Here is a 17,027-nt window from a genome sequence, read left to right as displayed (position 1 = left end):
TGCCAGTTTAAAATTTGTTTTAATATTAGGCAGTATTAAATAACATTGAAATCACAACGCTGATCCAGCAAAATAATGAAAACATGTTTGAAATCATGCACATTCATAATACTTTGCTGGACTTGAGCCCATATGATTAATAAATTCATACTTTTTTTTTTTTCCAAGCACAACAAAAATACAATTCTTTCTTTTACTGCTTCACCACGTACCAGAATTCCTTTAGAATTGAATTCAAAGGAGTGAACAACAGAACATTAACAACCTAAAATTAATCTTGCTAGGATCGTTCAATGGGTTCCTCTCGTAAGTAGTTCAGAGAAATGTGTCTGACCAAATCAACCATGATTACTTTTTGTAATTTGTCATTTTTATATGCCATTGTCCCCCATCCCCAAATGAGATCCAACAGAAGACACATAGCCTGATACTTCAATTATGTATTTGCTGTAGAGAGGCTGGAAACCCATACCCATTTTGAGGTGGTACAAAAAGCAAGTGGATCAATGAATGTGCAACTTCACTTTTTTTTTTTCCCTATAGAAGAAAAAATTAACTAGTTAACATACAGCTGTGTAACTTACTCTTTTCCTTGCTAGATAGTTTAGAATGGATAAATTTCCAAAATGACAAAATAAAATAGGCATCAGGATACACAGCCATGAGCATATTATTAAATCTAAAAAGGCAATAGGTGAAGACTCTATTGTCAGTTTTGCCAATAAGAAAACAACTAACAGCCTGAGAATCTATTCTATGGACACCTAACTAAAAATTTAAAACTGGCAATACTTATTATTACCTTGAACATTTTACACAACACTTGGGAATGTTGGGTTTTTACAAACATGTACTTTAAAATTGGCACAATTTTTTTAAATGGCAATTAGTAGCATACAAAACCAGTATTTCCATTCACGTTGAAGGGGAAATGGATTTGAAGTAAGTTCATCTTTCTCACATTGCTTTATAGATTTGGTTTCCTTTAGTGGTCAGACAGTGGACTGTAGCTCAATACTGAGTTGCGCTGTAATTTTCTACTGTCACAAGGACCTAATTCTTCTTCCTTTTGCGCTATTCAGATGGACTGAATTGCATGACAGCAAAACCTTTTGTTTTCTTTGCTGGCAATCTGACTGACAACCACAGCTTGTCACAATGAGCCTCTGTATCATGAAAATTGTAATCAGCAAGTCTGGAAAATGCCTGGTAATTTTTCTAAGAAATTGTTGACAAGGTCTGGGGGAAACATGAGCACACCTTAGAAACCACAAAAGCTGTATCCTCCTGAGCAGGCATATGTTGTACTACACGCACGTGACGAATGTCAGTGCACTCATGTGCACAAAAGCACTCATGACCAAAGTAAACTAAGAAAAAGCAGCATGGGCAGCAAAAAAAAAAAAGTCATAGATTAAAAATAAATAAATAAAATAGTAAGATTCTATCTTAACAACATGACAGCAAGCCAAATGCAAACCATGCAATGGTTTCACTTGGCTCTACAACATGAATTAATAATTACACACTTTTTGATATGTTTAAACAACGGGATTGCTGATTAACTTTGGTCTGTACATATCTTGATAATTACGACTGCTACGGTGGATGATTTAACATTCTTTGACAGCAAAAAGCAAAAAAAAAAAATCAAAAATAAACACTGGCCTTCAAATTTAATTAGAGTAAGGCTAATGTCCTCTTAAAATATAAGCTACAAATATCATAACAGTTTTCAAATAAAAGTGCTTTTGACACCTGGTCTAAAAAAAAACAAAAACAAAAACAAACAACAAATAAAAAAAACATTTATACCACTTCAGAAAGACTCAAGGCTGACTACATCCAATTATAAAATGCAAAATCTTTTCCTCAAGAGTTAACATATATATGTATTATATATATAAATTCATGGTTCTATCACGGCCTCATCCTGTACACTTCGCCATTTACTGGCTTCCATTCTACCTTCCTTAGTCAAGCATTTATTACTTCATATCATGCCACTGTGACTAAGATCATATAATATCATCCCACAGACTAAAGTTACCCACTACAAATATATCAAGTACTAGTTTCTGCTCAGAAAGCAATAGAAAAGCACTTTAAGTTTAAATTATGAAGCCTTGTAAACACACTGATGATATCCTTCCCACTTAAGAATCCTAGAACACAGATTCATTAACAAAGCAAACAATCACTTCTGAATAGAGGTACAGTGGGTTTTCCAGAAAAACTAAAGATCTGATGACTTGTGGAAAAGAAGGGTAGGGGACAATTGTTGCTTCCATCACTTTTTAAAAACATTTTCTTAATAAATATATCCTTTCAAATGACTGTGATTGTCAGTATATTACCGTATTACATAGGGCCTAACGACCTGCAACCTTGTTATGTTGCAGTACTGCACAATTATCAAAAGCACTATCATAATAATACTTGAAATAGTAAGGCCCTAACAGACTGCATTCTAACAAGGATTAACTTTACTTGGGTATCTCACTGTAACCACAATGAGTATTGCTCTCAAACACAGAACAGAATCTAGTTTAGAAAGGTTAACCTTAAATGCATGTCAGGCTGTACTTGTGGTGTCATTCACATTTGCTTCTGCTAAGAGAAACATAACTTGTCCATGGTACTGTAACTATTAACACTCTAAGATACTATTTACAGCTGCTTCTAAAATAGAGTCAGTTTCTACAACACCTTCACTGTGGTCTGGAATAAATTTTTCCAGGCAGTTTTCCTGTGAAGCAATAGGTGAAAAATTAGGAAATTCTAATTCAACTGAGCCGCTACTTGTCGCCTCGTTTTGTGGCTGTCTCCCAGCTTTTTTAAGTTCCAAGATGTTTTTAAATGTAGTTTCTAAACTCTTACTCAGCAGTAAGTCTTGCTGGGGTTCACCAGAACCTTTCCTGTTATCAGGATGTAAAACCTCATTCTTTGGAGAGCTCCTCAGAGTTTTGTCTTGGAGGGAATTATTACACGTTACCTTTGAGAAAGATTGAACTGTGTTCCTTGATATTTTGTTGTGTGTTCCATGACCGCCTCTTGACACAGTTTTTGACAAGTCTTCAGAACTCAAAGAATTCTCAGTGGACTTGGCAAGATCTTTCCCAGCCATCTTTTCTTCAGAAAGGGGAACATACTGGCTCTCAGAAGAACAATTAGCTTTTTCAAACTTTAAAGCTTTAGCGAGGCTTTCAGATTTTTTAGTAGAACCTATTCCTTCTTGTGGTGTCAGAGTGTTGTTAGGCACTAGAGGAAGTTTACTGTGATTTGTGGACTCTGCTGAGCTGGATTTTGGTCGGTCTCTGGCTTGGGTTTTGGTAGTTTGACTTCGAGAAGGTAATGCTTTGCTAGACTGATGGTCACTTTTGCTGGACTGTGCTTCTTCAACTGTTTTATCGAATTGTTTGGCAGAACAACAAAAATCAGCCTGATAACCATCTGCAAATTAAGTAGCAACATTTTACTTAAATTACCTATACATTAAAATAACAGACACTCCAAACATATTTTCTGAGTATTAAAATTCAAATAACATCCACAGCCTACAGATTCATGTCTAACAGACATACACATGCCTAAGCCTTCAGCTGCATCCAGTGTTAGAGATTATCACCAAATTAATGAGCATACTATGTAAAACCAGACTGAGGGCACTTCCCAGCATTCTAAATACTCAAATATCGTATCTGGAAGACTAATACCTCTTCAACACAACCTCTGAATACCTTTTAAAATATGCAGAATATGCACAACATTTAAACAAACAGTAACTGTTATCTTACACAAATAATGTGTTTCTAGTCGCTATGTTCAACAACAGTCTGATTAAAAATGCTGCCGTTTAAGTGGCCATGAAATTCCAAAAGCAACACTTCATTTACATGAATAAGAGTATTCATGCATCATACAGAGGTGTTCTTTCTGACTGAGAGCAAACTCACAGATACTTCCTTACTAGAACTGAGACCTTGCAGGAGTCATGACTATTGTTAAAAGAGACGCAGAAATATTTCTCTGCTGAATAGGCCAAATATGTTTTTTCCCAAAAAAACTGCCTTCAAACTTACAGTGTCTCTAGACTGTTGAATTTGGGAGTTAGTAAAATTTAACCTGCAACTGCTTATTCAGTATTTCAATTACTGGAATCCCTAGCAATCAGTGCCTCACCTGTGGCCACACCTATTTTTAAACACTCCATACTTAACACTGCTTTTGTAAGAGTCAGAAGTTAACTATTACTTACCAGGATCCACAAGTGCAAGACGCTTATCCCGGGTCAGAGATGCCCTTTCTTCCTGGTTAAACATCCTATCAATCATAACCATTTCCGCAGAGGGATTTATCCGCTGAAGGAAAAAAAAACCAACAACCATCTCTGTAGTCACTCGTATGTTGGTACCAAATCAAAACATTTGTGGCTTAGTTACTCTTCAGACAAAAATAATGTCTTTCATTAGGTATCTCCAGAGAACGTTCACAATTTCACTGCATCTTCAATGATCCTGACTGTGACCTCAACGACTACTGAAACTCAACCATAAAATATTATTCAACTTCATGGTACATTTTATTTGTTAAAGATTTTTAAACAGGGAATTACTATTCCTTAAGAACTGTACCTTTTCGGGTATATGTTTACTACTGTACACCAATTTTTTACATCATACAGCTTCTTTCTCTTTTCGAGAGAAAACCAGTAAAAATCTTGCAAGGGGACCACCCTATCATCTTGTTTCTTCCCTGCACTTCTCTCTCATCATTCTAACTAGTTGGTGCTGAATTGCATTTTGCTGGCAATGTCTTCAAGCCAGGTGGATCCATCCATCACAGACGAAAGTTCACTGGCTACTAAGTCACAACACAGCCAACTAGTTCCAAACCTGAAAACTATCCGAAATAACCCCTTCAAAATGACTGAATAGGATTTACCATACAACACACCAGATGCTAAAAGAACAGATTTTAACCTCCATCCCCTCTTTGCACCTGCAATTACTTGCAAATATTTGATGGTTAGTTATCTTTTTTAATGGGACTGCTAGATTCCAAAACCATATTAATTCTAACACTTAAATTATGTATTCCTGTCTGTAAAGCAGAGTGATATAAATGTCTATTCTATTCAAATTAAAAAATTTTTCCAGGCTTGAAAACTAGCATGTCTAAAGCCACAATGACATTTCCTGATCCTTAGAATACATTCTTAAAGTAATTTTGTCTTTTTTTTTTTTTTTTAATCATCTCATGCCTGGGATTGTGAAAGCACTTAAACCAGAAGCACTTCTGATGAAAATGTAAGGCTCCACATAGCTTCTAAGAAGAAGTAATGACTTCCTAAATTGTATATGCACTGGCAGTGGAAGCAGGGACAGGTATCCTGGGAAAAGTATAGGGACACTGCCTGGTTGTGTAGGGATGGGGTCAGGAAGGCCAAGGCACAGCTGGAGCTGAACTCGGCAAGGGATGCAAAGAATAAGAAGGGCTTCTACAGGTATGTCAGCAAGAAAAGGAAGGTCAAAGAAAGCGTACCCCCCCCCGCTGAGCAAGACTGGCAAACTGGTAACAATAGATGATGAGAAAGTTGAGGTACTCAAAAACTTCTTTGCCTCACTCTTCACTGGCAGTCTCTCTTCCCACACCTCTCGAGTGGATGGACCACAAGATGGGGACTGGAGGAGCAAAGTCCCTCCCACTGTAAGAGAAGATCAGGTTCAAGACCACCTGAGGAACCTGAACACACACAAGTCTATGGGACCTGACAAGATCCATCCCAGAGTCCTCGGGGAACTGGCTGACGTCGTTGCCAAGCCACTCCCCATGATATTCGAAAAGTCATGGCAGTGAGGTGAAGTCCCAGGAGACTGGAAAAGGGAAACATTGCACCCATTTTTAAAAAAGGTAGCAAGGAGGACCCTGGGAACTACCGACCTGTCAGCCTCACCCCTGTGCCCAGGAAGATCATGGAACAGATCCTCCTAAGGCACATGGGAGGACAGGGAGGTGATTTGAGACAGCCAGCATGGCTTCACCAAGGGCAAGTCCTGCCTGACCTACCTAGTGGCCTTCTATGATGGAGTGACCACATCAGTGGACAAGAGAAGAGCCACGGATGTCATCTATCTGGACTTGTATAAGGTCTTTGACACCATCCCCCACAACATCTTTCTCTCTAAATTAGAGAGAGATGGATTTGATAGGTGGACTGTTCGGTGGATGAGGAACTGGTTGGATAGTTGCATCCAGACGGTAGTGGTCAATGGCTCAATGTCCAGAAGGAGATGGGTGATGAGTGGTGTCCCTCAAGGGTCTGTTCTGGGACCAGGACTGTTTAATACCTTCTTCATCAATGGCACAGTGGGATCGAGTGCACCCTCAGCAAGTTTGCAGACAACACCAAGGTGAGTGGTGCAGTTGACACACCTGAGGGACGGGATGCCATCCAGAGGGACCTGGACAAGCTCAAGGAATGGGCCCATGTGAACCTCATGAAGTTCAACAAGGCCAAGTGCAAGGTCCTGCACCTGGGTCAGGGCAACCCCTGGTATCAGTACAGGTTGGGGGATGAAGGGATTGAATGAAAGCAGCCCTGCCCAGAAGGACTTGGCAGTACTGGTGGATGAAAAGCTGGACATGAGCTGGCAATGGGCACTCGCTGTCCAGAAGACCAACTGTATTCTGGGCTGCATCCAAAGAAGTGTGGCCAGCAGGTCAAGGGCGGTGACTCAGTCCCTCTAATCCGTGCTCTGGTGAGACCCCACCTGGAGTATTGCATCCAGCTCTGGAGTCCTCAGCACAGGAAAGACATGGACCTGTTGGAGCAGGTCCAGAGGAGGGCCACAAAAATGGTCAGAAGGATGGAACACCTCTCCTATGAGGACAGGCTGAGAGAGTTGCGGTCGTTCAGCCTGGAGAAGAGAAGGCAGGCTCCAGGGAGACCTTACTGCAGCCTTCCAGTACTTCAAGGGGCTTAGAAGAAAGATGGGGACAGACTTTTTAGCAGGGCCTGCAGCAACAGGACAAGGGGTAATGGTTTTAAACTAAAAGAGGGTAGACTTAGGCTAGATAAGGAAAACATTTTTCACAGTGAGGCTGGTGAAACCCTGGCCCAGGTTGCCCAGAGAGGTGGTAGATGCCCCATCCCTGGAAACATTCAAGATCAGATTGGACAGGGCTCCGAGCAACCTGATATAGTTGAAGATGTCCCTGCTCACTGCAGGGGGTTGGACTAGATGACCTTTAAAGGTCCCTCCCAACCCAAACTATTCTATTAATATGATTTGGCTCCAATTATAATATGGCTGGAGGCCTCTGAATGGAGACTTTCAACATTCTTTCAGGTTCTATCACCCACAGAAATATACAGAAATCACCTGCCCGAGTACCACAGCCTGTTCAGTGCAAGAGCAAAGTATAAGCAGAGAGCAGAGGTCATGTGTCTTCAATATCTATGGAATTTATATGTAACAGAACCCTTACTTGGGAGGTGTGTGAAATACAAACTCAACCCATTTTACTGATTTTAAGATGTGTGCATACACTTAAAAATGCAGGTTAGCCACCAAGATCGTTGGTGCAGTAACAAGCATATTGGCTACATATATATATGTATCTCAAACTTTCATGTATATGTTTATCACCTTTGTAAGGTTATCAACAGTATCAACAACATTAATTGTAATGCTAGCTCTCACCTTCCTGTATTTTTTTAAACAACTGAGTCACATCCTATACATATAAGATGTACCTGGGTTATACACCTTACCATTGCATCTTCTATAAGCAAACATCTGTATTTGTTCAGCATAGCCTGTGTCCTCTTCAGAAGCTGTGTAGCTACAGATTCAAATTCACTGTCCACTAGAAAGACAAGAGTATACTTTCAGATACTGTTCTTCAGTAACCTGCACAAATTTAAAAATGTTCCTTTTCTTATTGCTCTAACATACATGAAGAATTCTCTCAATAGATTGATTACAAACTTATTTCCTATTTTTAAAAAGCAAATTACCTTTTCTCAAGTCTTCCTCTGTTGGCAGTGATCCCTGGCACACATGGTATGAAAGGAGTCTCTGGACTGCGTCATTTAATGATCTGAACCGACTTTTATCTGGTGTCACAGCATGAATCTGATCTTTCTGTAACTGTTGTAGAATACTACAAGGAAAATTAAAGGTATATAATTAACACATACTCTAATATAAAGTTTATACATTGACAAAAACTAACGTGATTAAGGTTAGAAGAAACATCTGCAACAAAATTGCAAAAGAATGACTTACAAAGCTCCTTTAGTTAATTGTTTAGCAGCAGGCCTTTTCTGTCCAACTAAATGACCATCCACCTAAGTTCAAAATAAAAGACAAATTACAATATATCCCCTCCTTTACAAAACCCAAGTTGCAGCATTTATTTCTGCCAATTAAGTGTATCATCAATACTAAGTGTAACTACCACGTAAGTATGAACACTTTCAACTATCTCCTATTTTCGCAGGGCACTGCATCAATGAAATAGGGAAGTCACTTCTCTTACATAAACCTAAGGTCTGAAATGGTGTTCGTAGGCAAATTCCACTGCAATGCATATACATGCTTCACTAGGAAGAAGGTTGACTATCAAATTTAGCAGGTGCAAAGAAGAAAAGGTACAACTAAAAACTTTTCCAAAGAAATCTGCTCTCAAGAACTGCCTCTGCATTTCTCAGCTGATGTCATCTTGCCCGATTTTGACAGATTACAGTATCTGTCAGGAAAGGAGGCTAAGGTTGCATACTTAAATTCTCAAAAGCCATGGTGGTTTGGTGGGGGGTGGACGTGGTTCTAGGAATTCTGTTTCAGTGTCAATGCTAGAGATACACCCATTGGGTAGATCTACACCATCTTCTCCTTTCCTTAGACATTTATGAAGCCAAGGTTTTCCAAGGGAACACTGTCCAAACATGTGAGGCTTTCTGAGGCAGCAAAGGCTGATGTTCCTACTGTATGAGAGGCATTACTGCAATCCAAGTATTCTCCCAAAGAAGCCATTTTGGATCAAAGAGTCTTTGTTTAATAAAAAGTTGGGGTTTTTTCATCAATTAGTTTTAGTAATAAAATTGGTCACAGAGCAGAAGTTACTTATGACTTAAAAAAAGATTGTATGAAAGCTCTTTTAAACTACAACATTGTTAGAAGGAACAAAAGAGCAGCCGCCTTAACCAAGTAGGAGCAACATGAAAGCAGGCAAGCAGGCACACTGTAATGGTACTTGCTGGCTAAAAAGCCTCTAGCTTCAGAGCATAAAAAGTATTCACCACCACAGGAGAGTGAACATCTGACCAAGAATTACAAAACCAGGCTGAACTCATAATTAAGCACTACTGTATCTTCTGCTCTATTTGTACATCAGCAAGACAGGGAAAAACATTCACGTCGTACTACACTGCCAAATGTATTTACAGCAAGGAACAAAAATTCTAAATCAAATCCTCCCTTGTTTTCTTCCATGATTTTGTAGTTTAGTTCCATCTGCAACAAAGCCTATACTTTCAAGCCTACGCCAAACCCTCCCTTCTTGCCCTCAGCTACTCAGTCCATGAATGTAACAACTGCCTCCTCCCTCCAGAAGTTCTTGTATTCCCTATCCAAAAAAGCTGGCCTCCCTTTCCAGCCCCAGACCCTGGACATTGTGTTGTGGTTTGGTTTTTTTGTTTTGTTTTTTTGGGGTGTTTTTTTTTGGGGGGGGGGGTGTGTTTTTTTTTTAACATAGTTGCCATATATAGAACTTTTGGTGGGGAAAAAAGGAAGAAAAAAGACAATGCAGTGAAGAATAAAACAAAGACCAGACAGAATTTTTCTGCTACTTCTCACAAACCATCCCCTCCCTATCAGCTAGGGAATAGCTGAGTTTGTAAGAAGTAATGATAACAGTAGGTCTACAGTTTTAAGGGAAAGGGAAACATATAAATAAAAGTACTCTTTACCTGTATACTCTGTTGAACTGATGATGATCCTATTACTTTTTCTTGTGGCTGTGCGGTTCCTAGAGATTGTTGTATGATTTTTCCTCCAGAGTCCTGTCCTATAAAAAAGTACGTTAAAAAGACTGTCATCCTAAGCAGAACAGAGTAACTTCATATACCTATCCTGATCGTTTTACTTGAGTTTTCAGCTCTTAGGAGAAAGATACATGTCTCATATGCTTAAAAGCATTAGTGCAGTTAGCCTAGGGAGAAACTGGCTCATAAAAATGAAAAAGGACTGGTATTTTGTGCTGCAAACTAGAAAAATCCTCAGATATAAATCATCTCCTACCACAGTACTGCAATGTAAGAAGAAATTCAAGTACCGTAAGTATAGTGTCCCAACAATTTTCTCATACAGTACATTTTATCAAGCTTTTCAATACTAACCCTCCCTCAAGCATATGAACTCAATTTTTCTCGAGCCTCTGAAAGTATTTAGACAGCAGGCATCTCCCCCCCGTTCCCCCCCGCCCCCAATTTTCTAGATGGGCAGACTTCTTCCAATTGCCTTGTTCAGGAATTCAAACAGCATCTTATCAGCCATGCTACATTACAACCAACACAGTAATTTTTTTTCCTCCAAAAAAAAAAACCCCAAACCATACTGTGCTGACTGTAGAGAATTGCCTGGACAGCCTGCATATAACAGTACACAAGGTGGGGGCAAGCACGTACATTATAGGACCTTATTCAAAAGGGTTACTTATGTACACAGAGAACATACAGGTTACTGCATTCTTCTGTTTTTTAAGATATCAGTTTTGTTCTTTTAGTAGCATGGCGCTGCTTGAAAAGCCCAGCATTTTCAGTGACATTGTTCAAGGCAAAGTGACACATTAAAAAACAAATCGAGTGATGACAGCCTGCACACAATCTTGTAATCACTATTTTTCTTTCCTCTGTATCTGAAGCAGCCATCACAAGAGAGGGTCTAGAAGTTTCACAGAACTTTTAGCAGATGTCCATACTTTGGAAATTACTTATTTCTATTTTCCTAAGCTGAAAAAAAAAGTAAGAAAAATGAAAGAAGGTACAATTTGGGACTTTTTAGAGGGGAGAAAGAATTGCCTTTTGTGGAGATTCAACTTTTCCCTCTACAAAATGAAGTGCCATGGTTGGGAAAAAGAGAAGCATACATTCAATACTGAAAAATTTAGTTTACATTCTTCTAAACATAAAATTCTGGTAACCTTTAGGTCCCTATCAGCATGGGCCACCAGTGCAAGTCTGACACATCGAAGAAGAACCAGTTTCTGTTGCTGGAGAAAATTAAGAAAATTATTTTTAAAAGACCTTAGTTGACCTGATAGTGTGTTGCTCAGAAGAGTTGTTAGCTGAGGCTGTCTCAGATTATCCTGTGTCTTCAATGCAGAAACTGGTGATGTCTGGTTCATACCTTTTTTCTGTGCCACACACATTAAAAAAAAAAAAAAAACCAACACAGTCAAATATTTAATAAAAGTTTCAACAAACAGAGGGGAAAAAGCAATAAAGGCAACTAAAATTCAACTCTACACATCCTTTTTCAACCTCAAACTCATAGGTGGTGAAATTTCAGACATCTCCATTCCTCCTAAGTTCAAGAATTTTATGAAGTAAATCAGAAAGGAATAGAAATTACACTAACAGTACAAATATACACCAGTTACATTCTAGAAGAATCATGATCTACCACTACAAGTGGCCCTCAGAAAGCTCAGCTGTTGAGAGCCTCAAAACTGCAAGATTACTGAATAAGCTGTCTCCACAACAAAAAAAAATACACAGTGGAACGAACTGTCCAGTGTTTAGCGACTACATGATACATGGTTTATGATACAGTGCAATACTGAAAATGCAAGTACAAACAAGCTAAAAAGATTGTAGTAAACAGTAGAATTTGTTCTTTCATTATGCTTTTATAACTGCTGAAACTCACTGACTCAGCACATATCCTACAAATAGGAAGAAGTGGACACACGAAGGGTAAGTCAGGCAGGCGTCATATTACTCATCTGCAAACAGAATCTTGCAACCTGTGCTAGCAGTTTTGGCAAAGACTAAAAACATGGTTCTACAACATGTTCACCCTTATCTTCTAAATACACATTATTTTCTAAGACACATTATTTCATTGCCCATTTGGTCTTGGTTAAAAAAAAATCCACTGGACCTTTGCGAAAAGAGAAAGATCTAAGATATTTAGTGCAAATGCATTCCAAGACAGTTATTATCAGTATTTTATAATGACCAAGGATAAAAAACAAACACAAATTAAAAAAAAACACCCTCAAAAGCAAAAAAAGGACAGAAATAGAGTAATAGTTTCTTGCTAATTGTGTGACAAGTCACAGAGTTACATATTGGCAGAGTTTGGAAGTTCACTTATGGAAACAGACAAAAGTGAGTTGAATATATACTGCAGCTGCATCAACTGGACAAAAAGAGATCAATTCTCACCTTAAAAGTAGATTCAGAAATTTTAATTACTACTAAGTAGACCTCTTCTTAAGCGAAAATATTTTTAAAATGTTATGCTTCTACAAACTGCTTTAAAAGGTATTTTCTCTTAAGGATTCCAAGGAATACCTCTTGCCTTGTCTTTGCTTCAAATTTGAAAGCTTCTAACGGCTCCAGACACATAAAACTACAGTGGGCAAAATGCCAAAAGGTTAAGTTTTAACAGATTAGTTTTGTATGGTAAATAACAAAGAGAAACCCAAGAAACCTTTTCACCTCTATTTTGAATAGGTCAAATCTTGAAAACACATGCATAGTTTTTAGCAAGGTCAAAAAAAACCTTGTAAATGCCAAGAATGCACCTGAGACTTTACATCTAGCTCTACGGTAAGACTTTCAGGAGAGCTTACAGTTGTATACTCTTACAATGTCTATTCCTTTAAATGGGAGCAGAAATAGATCTGTGCTAAACAGTTCTGAAAATATTACTATAAATCAACAACAAAATCTACTCAATTAATGAGACTCATTTACTCAGTGACAGACTTTTTAGAAAACACTGAGGGAAATTATTTCTCTGGGTTACAGTGATTTTCAGCAGTTCCACAGTATTTGTAACAATACAAACTAGCAAAACTGATGTTCTCTGTATTAACACCAACTTTAATACTTTGCTAACCAAATTTCAGCATAGCTTGGAAGCATTTCTTTGGCTACATGTTCAAGCAGTTTTCATACCTGACTGAAGGCAAACTGCTGTTGCGTTACTCCAACTGACGTGTGACTAAAGGTGCTGATAGATTTGGAAGAGGATGCTGGAAGACGATGCGATGCACTGACAGGAACTTGAGTTCTGTTCTGCGTGAGCTGATCTCCAGTAAAGTTACCTCCTGATGCGGCAGACTGAACTGATGGTCCCAAGCTAGGATGTACTGAACCAGAAGAACTTGCAACACCAAATCGATTAGAAGCTGACATGTTTGAGACTGTAGACTGCCCCGGTGACATCGTAGTAAAACTCGATCTACCTTGAGAAACATTAGCTTGACTGGGTGACAAATGCAACACTGTTGGTGACGCTTGCTGCAGTGGTACCTGTCCACCAACAATTTGTGAAGTTCCGTGATTTACTATAACTTGGTTTCCAGGAGCTGTGAATGTCTGGCCGGAAACTAGCTGAACAGCTGTGTTCTGATTATTCAGCATCTGTCCTGAATATGACTGGTTGGCTCTTAGCATGTTTGTAGAGTTCCTGTTGAGCATGACATGCTCAGCAGACACTTGGCTAGGAACCAGCTGGGAAGGTTGAGTCTGAAGAAGTTGTCCATTTATGGCCTGGACATGATGAACTGAATTGGAATTAACAGACAAACTTGTAGGTATGAGAAACTGGTTTTGAGGTGCATGAGGCTGTCCCATAGGAGAATGGATAACAATACTACCTCCAGCATTGCTAACTGTCTGAGGTGTAACTGATTTTCTTGCATTTTGTTGATTAACAATATTAACAGACATATGAGGACCAACTACTGAACTCTGAGGTGAGTTTGCAGAAGCAAACGGAATCCCTTGCTGTACATGATGTTGCTGTATTCCCAAGTTACTCACATTATAAGCAGTCTGCTGACCCATCTGGATAGGCTTTGGTTGGATATTAACAGGAACTTTGTTAGAGTTTGGTGCCAAACCCCTTTGAATGATGATATTATGGACAGGCAATGACGTCTGAAAATTTGTGCTGTTAAATGGAACAGTTACAGGTTGTGCTACTGGACTTGAATTTGAGTTACCAAACAGTGAGTTACCATTTGGAGTTTGTCTATGAACCAAGAGGCTACTACTCATGTTTGTAGGTGTCTGCTGACCATTGCCTTTCAGTATAATCTGAGATCCATCAAGGTTATTAATGGTCATCATGGAAGGTTGATTATTAAATGAACCAATTAGCTGTATCTGCCCAGAACCACTAATCTGGCTGCTATTAGACAAATGCTGGCTGGGAACACTAATTCCGACATGTTGCATAAAGCCATGTTGCACACCGACTGTATTGCTTGCAAAAGATGCTCCAACAGGTTGCTGTACCACTTGAGTAACTCCTATAGGTTGCAATGTCTGACCTGAGTAATTAGAAACATTAGAAGCCTGAGTAAAGGATGCTGATGAAGAAGGATGAAGCTGAGCTTGTGCAAACTGTTGGCTAGAACCTACACTGGCATCCAAATATGCCTCTTCTGCCAAAGTCTGTTCAGTAATATTGGCCTCCTGCAAGGACTTCTGAAGAATATCAAAAGGCTGATCCTCAGTAAGATCAGGTAAAGGAGAAGATACGAGTTCATCTTCAAGAAACTGAAGGCTACTGGACAGCTGCAGTCCATCACTAGGCCCCTCTCCAAGCTGACCGCTTACACCTTTTACAGACGACTTAGGATCAGTGTTCTGAAATGCAAAACGAGAAATAAATCATTTTCAGACATTCCAAGCTCTCCCCTGTTTCCCCATTAAGCTTTTTTTCATGCAAGCGAACTTCCTTTACAAAATTATATTCTTTGCATAATATGTATGTAAGGTGACATCCATCACATGCAGTAGGCCAGCATAAATATGTGCGTCACATCCCACTCATGCCCTCATAAGAGACTGCTCGAGCCACTACTCTCACTTTTCAAATCTCCCAATTCTACAGCACTCAGCTCTGCAGCTGTACTGTTTCAAGAGGATGTGACATGCTCTCTAAGTACCATTTTCCTTTCCTCAAGCTCAGCACTGTATGGACAAAAGAATGAAAGAAAGGAGGAATGAAAAGACCGCCACTGTAACTCAATTTGGGAGAAGGTTTCAGTAGGAACAGAAGTAGCAGGGAAAAGGCCAGAGAAAGCTGCTCTTTCACCGACTTCCTCTATCATATGAGATCTATCTCCAAAATCCTACCAGTATTTCTATAGTCAGACGGTACAAACTAGTGACCATTTCATAAAGTTGAGGAATTAGACTAATTCTTTGTTTAGAAAAATTTTAGAAACAAAGCAGGAAGTTTAATACTACAAACTTTGTGGTTTATGCTAGTAAAAAGATTATAGAGAACTATAAAGATTGGAACTACAGCAAATATTAAGTGGCACCTTGAATGAAAAAATCCTTCAAACTTATGTCCATAAATATTGTGGTAAGGAAAATCAGAGCCTACTTTACTCTGGCCGACTGTCAATAAAATTTTCTAAACCAAAACTATGTCCAGAAACTCTAGACAATGCAAGTATCAGGTCTCTACAGGTGCAATGACGAGTTTAAATGCATAACAACACTTGCAACGGTTTTAAGTTGGACAGAGTACACCTTTCTAAATTGAAAAACTGTATCTCAACTACTTAGAGACAACATCCAGTTTCTTTTTAGGTCAGGATAAATGCAAAATGTGGGTTTTTTTTAAATGTGAAATTATCAGTCACCTTCACACTCTGAGCCTTCACTCCTTGAAGGTCATAAAAAGGTATATTTTATCTCATATAAACAGTGTGAAGATGCTGCAAGCTGTAATTATCACATGCAATAATGTCCCCATCCTCACTCCAGTTCCCCCAGCATATCTATTCAGAATTTTACCCCAATCTGTTTCTGAATCAGCCTGTGTAGTTTCTGAAACTTTGGTCGCGTTTTAGAATATTAAGAGATTGTTCTTAAAATTCAGTAAAATATTTTCAAAATACAATTATAAAATCACAATAAACCTTTTTACGTTTAATGTTAACAGAAGGAATTAAACTAGTACTTAAATGTCTTGATGTCTGCATGTCACGAACACCTAAAATTACAAATCAGGTTCTCAACTGTACCTAGCTACCATCAGGCAGAGCAAAAAGGGGTCACTAACTAGGGTCTTTATTAGGACTCGTAACTGTCAGGTTCCCATGGAGAATTCCCTGCTGCATCTGTAACTTGTCTCCAGTGACAATGACCAATCTGAAATCTTTCACAACTGTGGAACTTAGAGGGCTCCAGTTAACGCTATTCCAGTTAGTAGTAACAATGCAACTATTATTAGTAGTAATAATAGCAATAGTAATAAGAAATAATATTACATGTGATCAAGATTAACAGCTTGAAACTCTTCCACTGGAATGAAGAATCCCAAGTTTCATTCCCTGTTCCCAGGACTGTTTAACATCCAAAAACATTTTTATGTGCATAAACCGAAACCAGTGACCCTCCAAGTTAACATCTGAATCGCTGCTGCCCAGATTCAGAGCAGTCATGCAGAACACCATACTAATTTCAACAAAAAATTAGTGTCTTGGCAACTGCATGGATCTGCTTACCAACAAGAGTCTTATTCTTGCTGGCTCCATGAGTATTTTGTTCTCTTACACTGTTCTATTACATTCTAATAGGAAGGTGGAAGCAATCACCAAGTACAACCCAGGTAATAGGGCAATGGCTCAGGAACCCTCTCATGAGGGTGATAACAGAGACTGATGACTGCCCAAGGAAACAAACCTGGAATCAGTACAGGTGGCATGCAATCATTCAACTTGGGGGCGGGGAGGGGGTGAAGAAAAAAAAGGAGTGGACA

At 38.9% G+C, this 17,027-nt stretch overlaps 1 protein-coding gene across 1 annotated transcript in view; it reads right to left on the bottom strand.

Moving 5' to 3' along the window:
• Positions 1-1,776: 1,776 nt before the first annotated feature.
• GLTSCR1L (GLTSCR1-like) overlaps positions 1,777-17,027 on the bottom strand; it is a 35,353-nt gene continuing 20,102 nt past the window's right edge. Inside the window, exons 5-12 of the mRNA XM_010283655.1 lie at positions 13,196-14,896; positions 11,322-11,421; positions 9,977-10,074; positions 8,295-8,356; positions 8,024-8,169; positions 7,778-7,872; positions 4,259-4,361; positions 1,777-3,453 (exon numbers count right to left, since the gene is read on the bottom strand). Of these exons, the coding sequence (XP_010281957.1) occupies positions 2,651-3,453; positions 4,259-4,361; positions 7,778-7,872; positions 8,024-8,169; positions 8,295-8,356; positions 9,977-10,074; positions 11,322-11,421; positions 13,196-14,896 (3,108 nt within the window). The 3' untranslated portion in view covers positions 1,777-2,650. The remainder of the gene's footprint in view (positions 3,454-4,258; positions 4,362-7,777; positions 7,873-8,023; positions 8,170-8,294; positions 8,357-9,976; positions 10,075-11,321; positions 11,422-13,195; positions 14,897-17,027) is intronic.

This window comes from Phaethon lepturus, unplaced genomic scaffold, assembly GCF_000687285.1.
Source record: "Phaethon lepturus isolate BGI_N335 unplaced genomic scaffold, ASM68728v1 scaffold9173, whole genome shotgun sequence".
In the NCBI taxonomy this organism is placed as follows: domain Eukaryota; kingdom Metazoa; phylum Chordata; class Aves; order Phaethontiformes; family Phaethontidae; genus Phaethon; species Phaethon lepturus.
The sequence above is the reverse complement of the archived record's forward strand: the minus strand, read 5'-3'. Positions and strand labels throughout refer to the sequence as shown.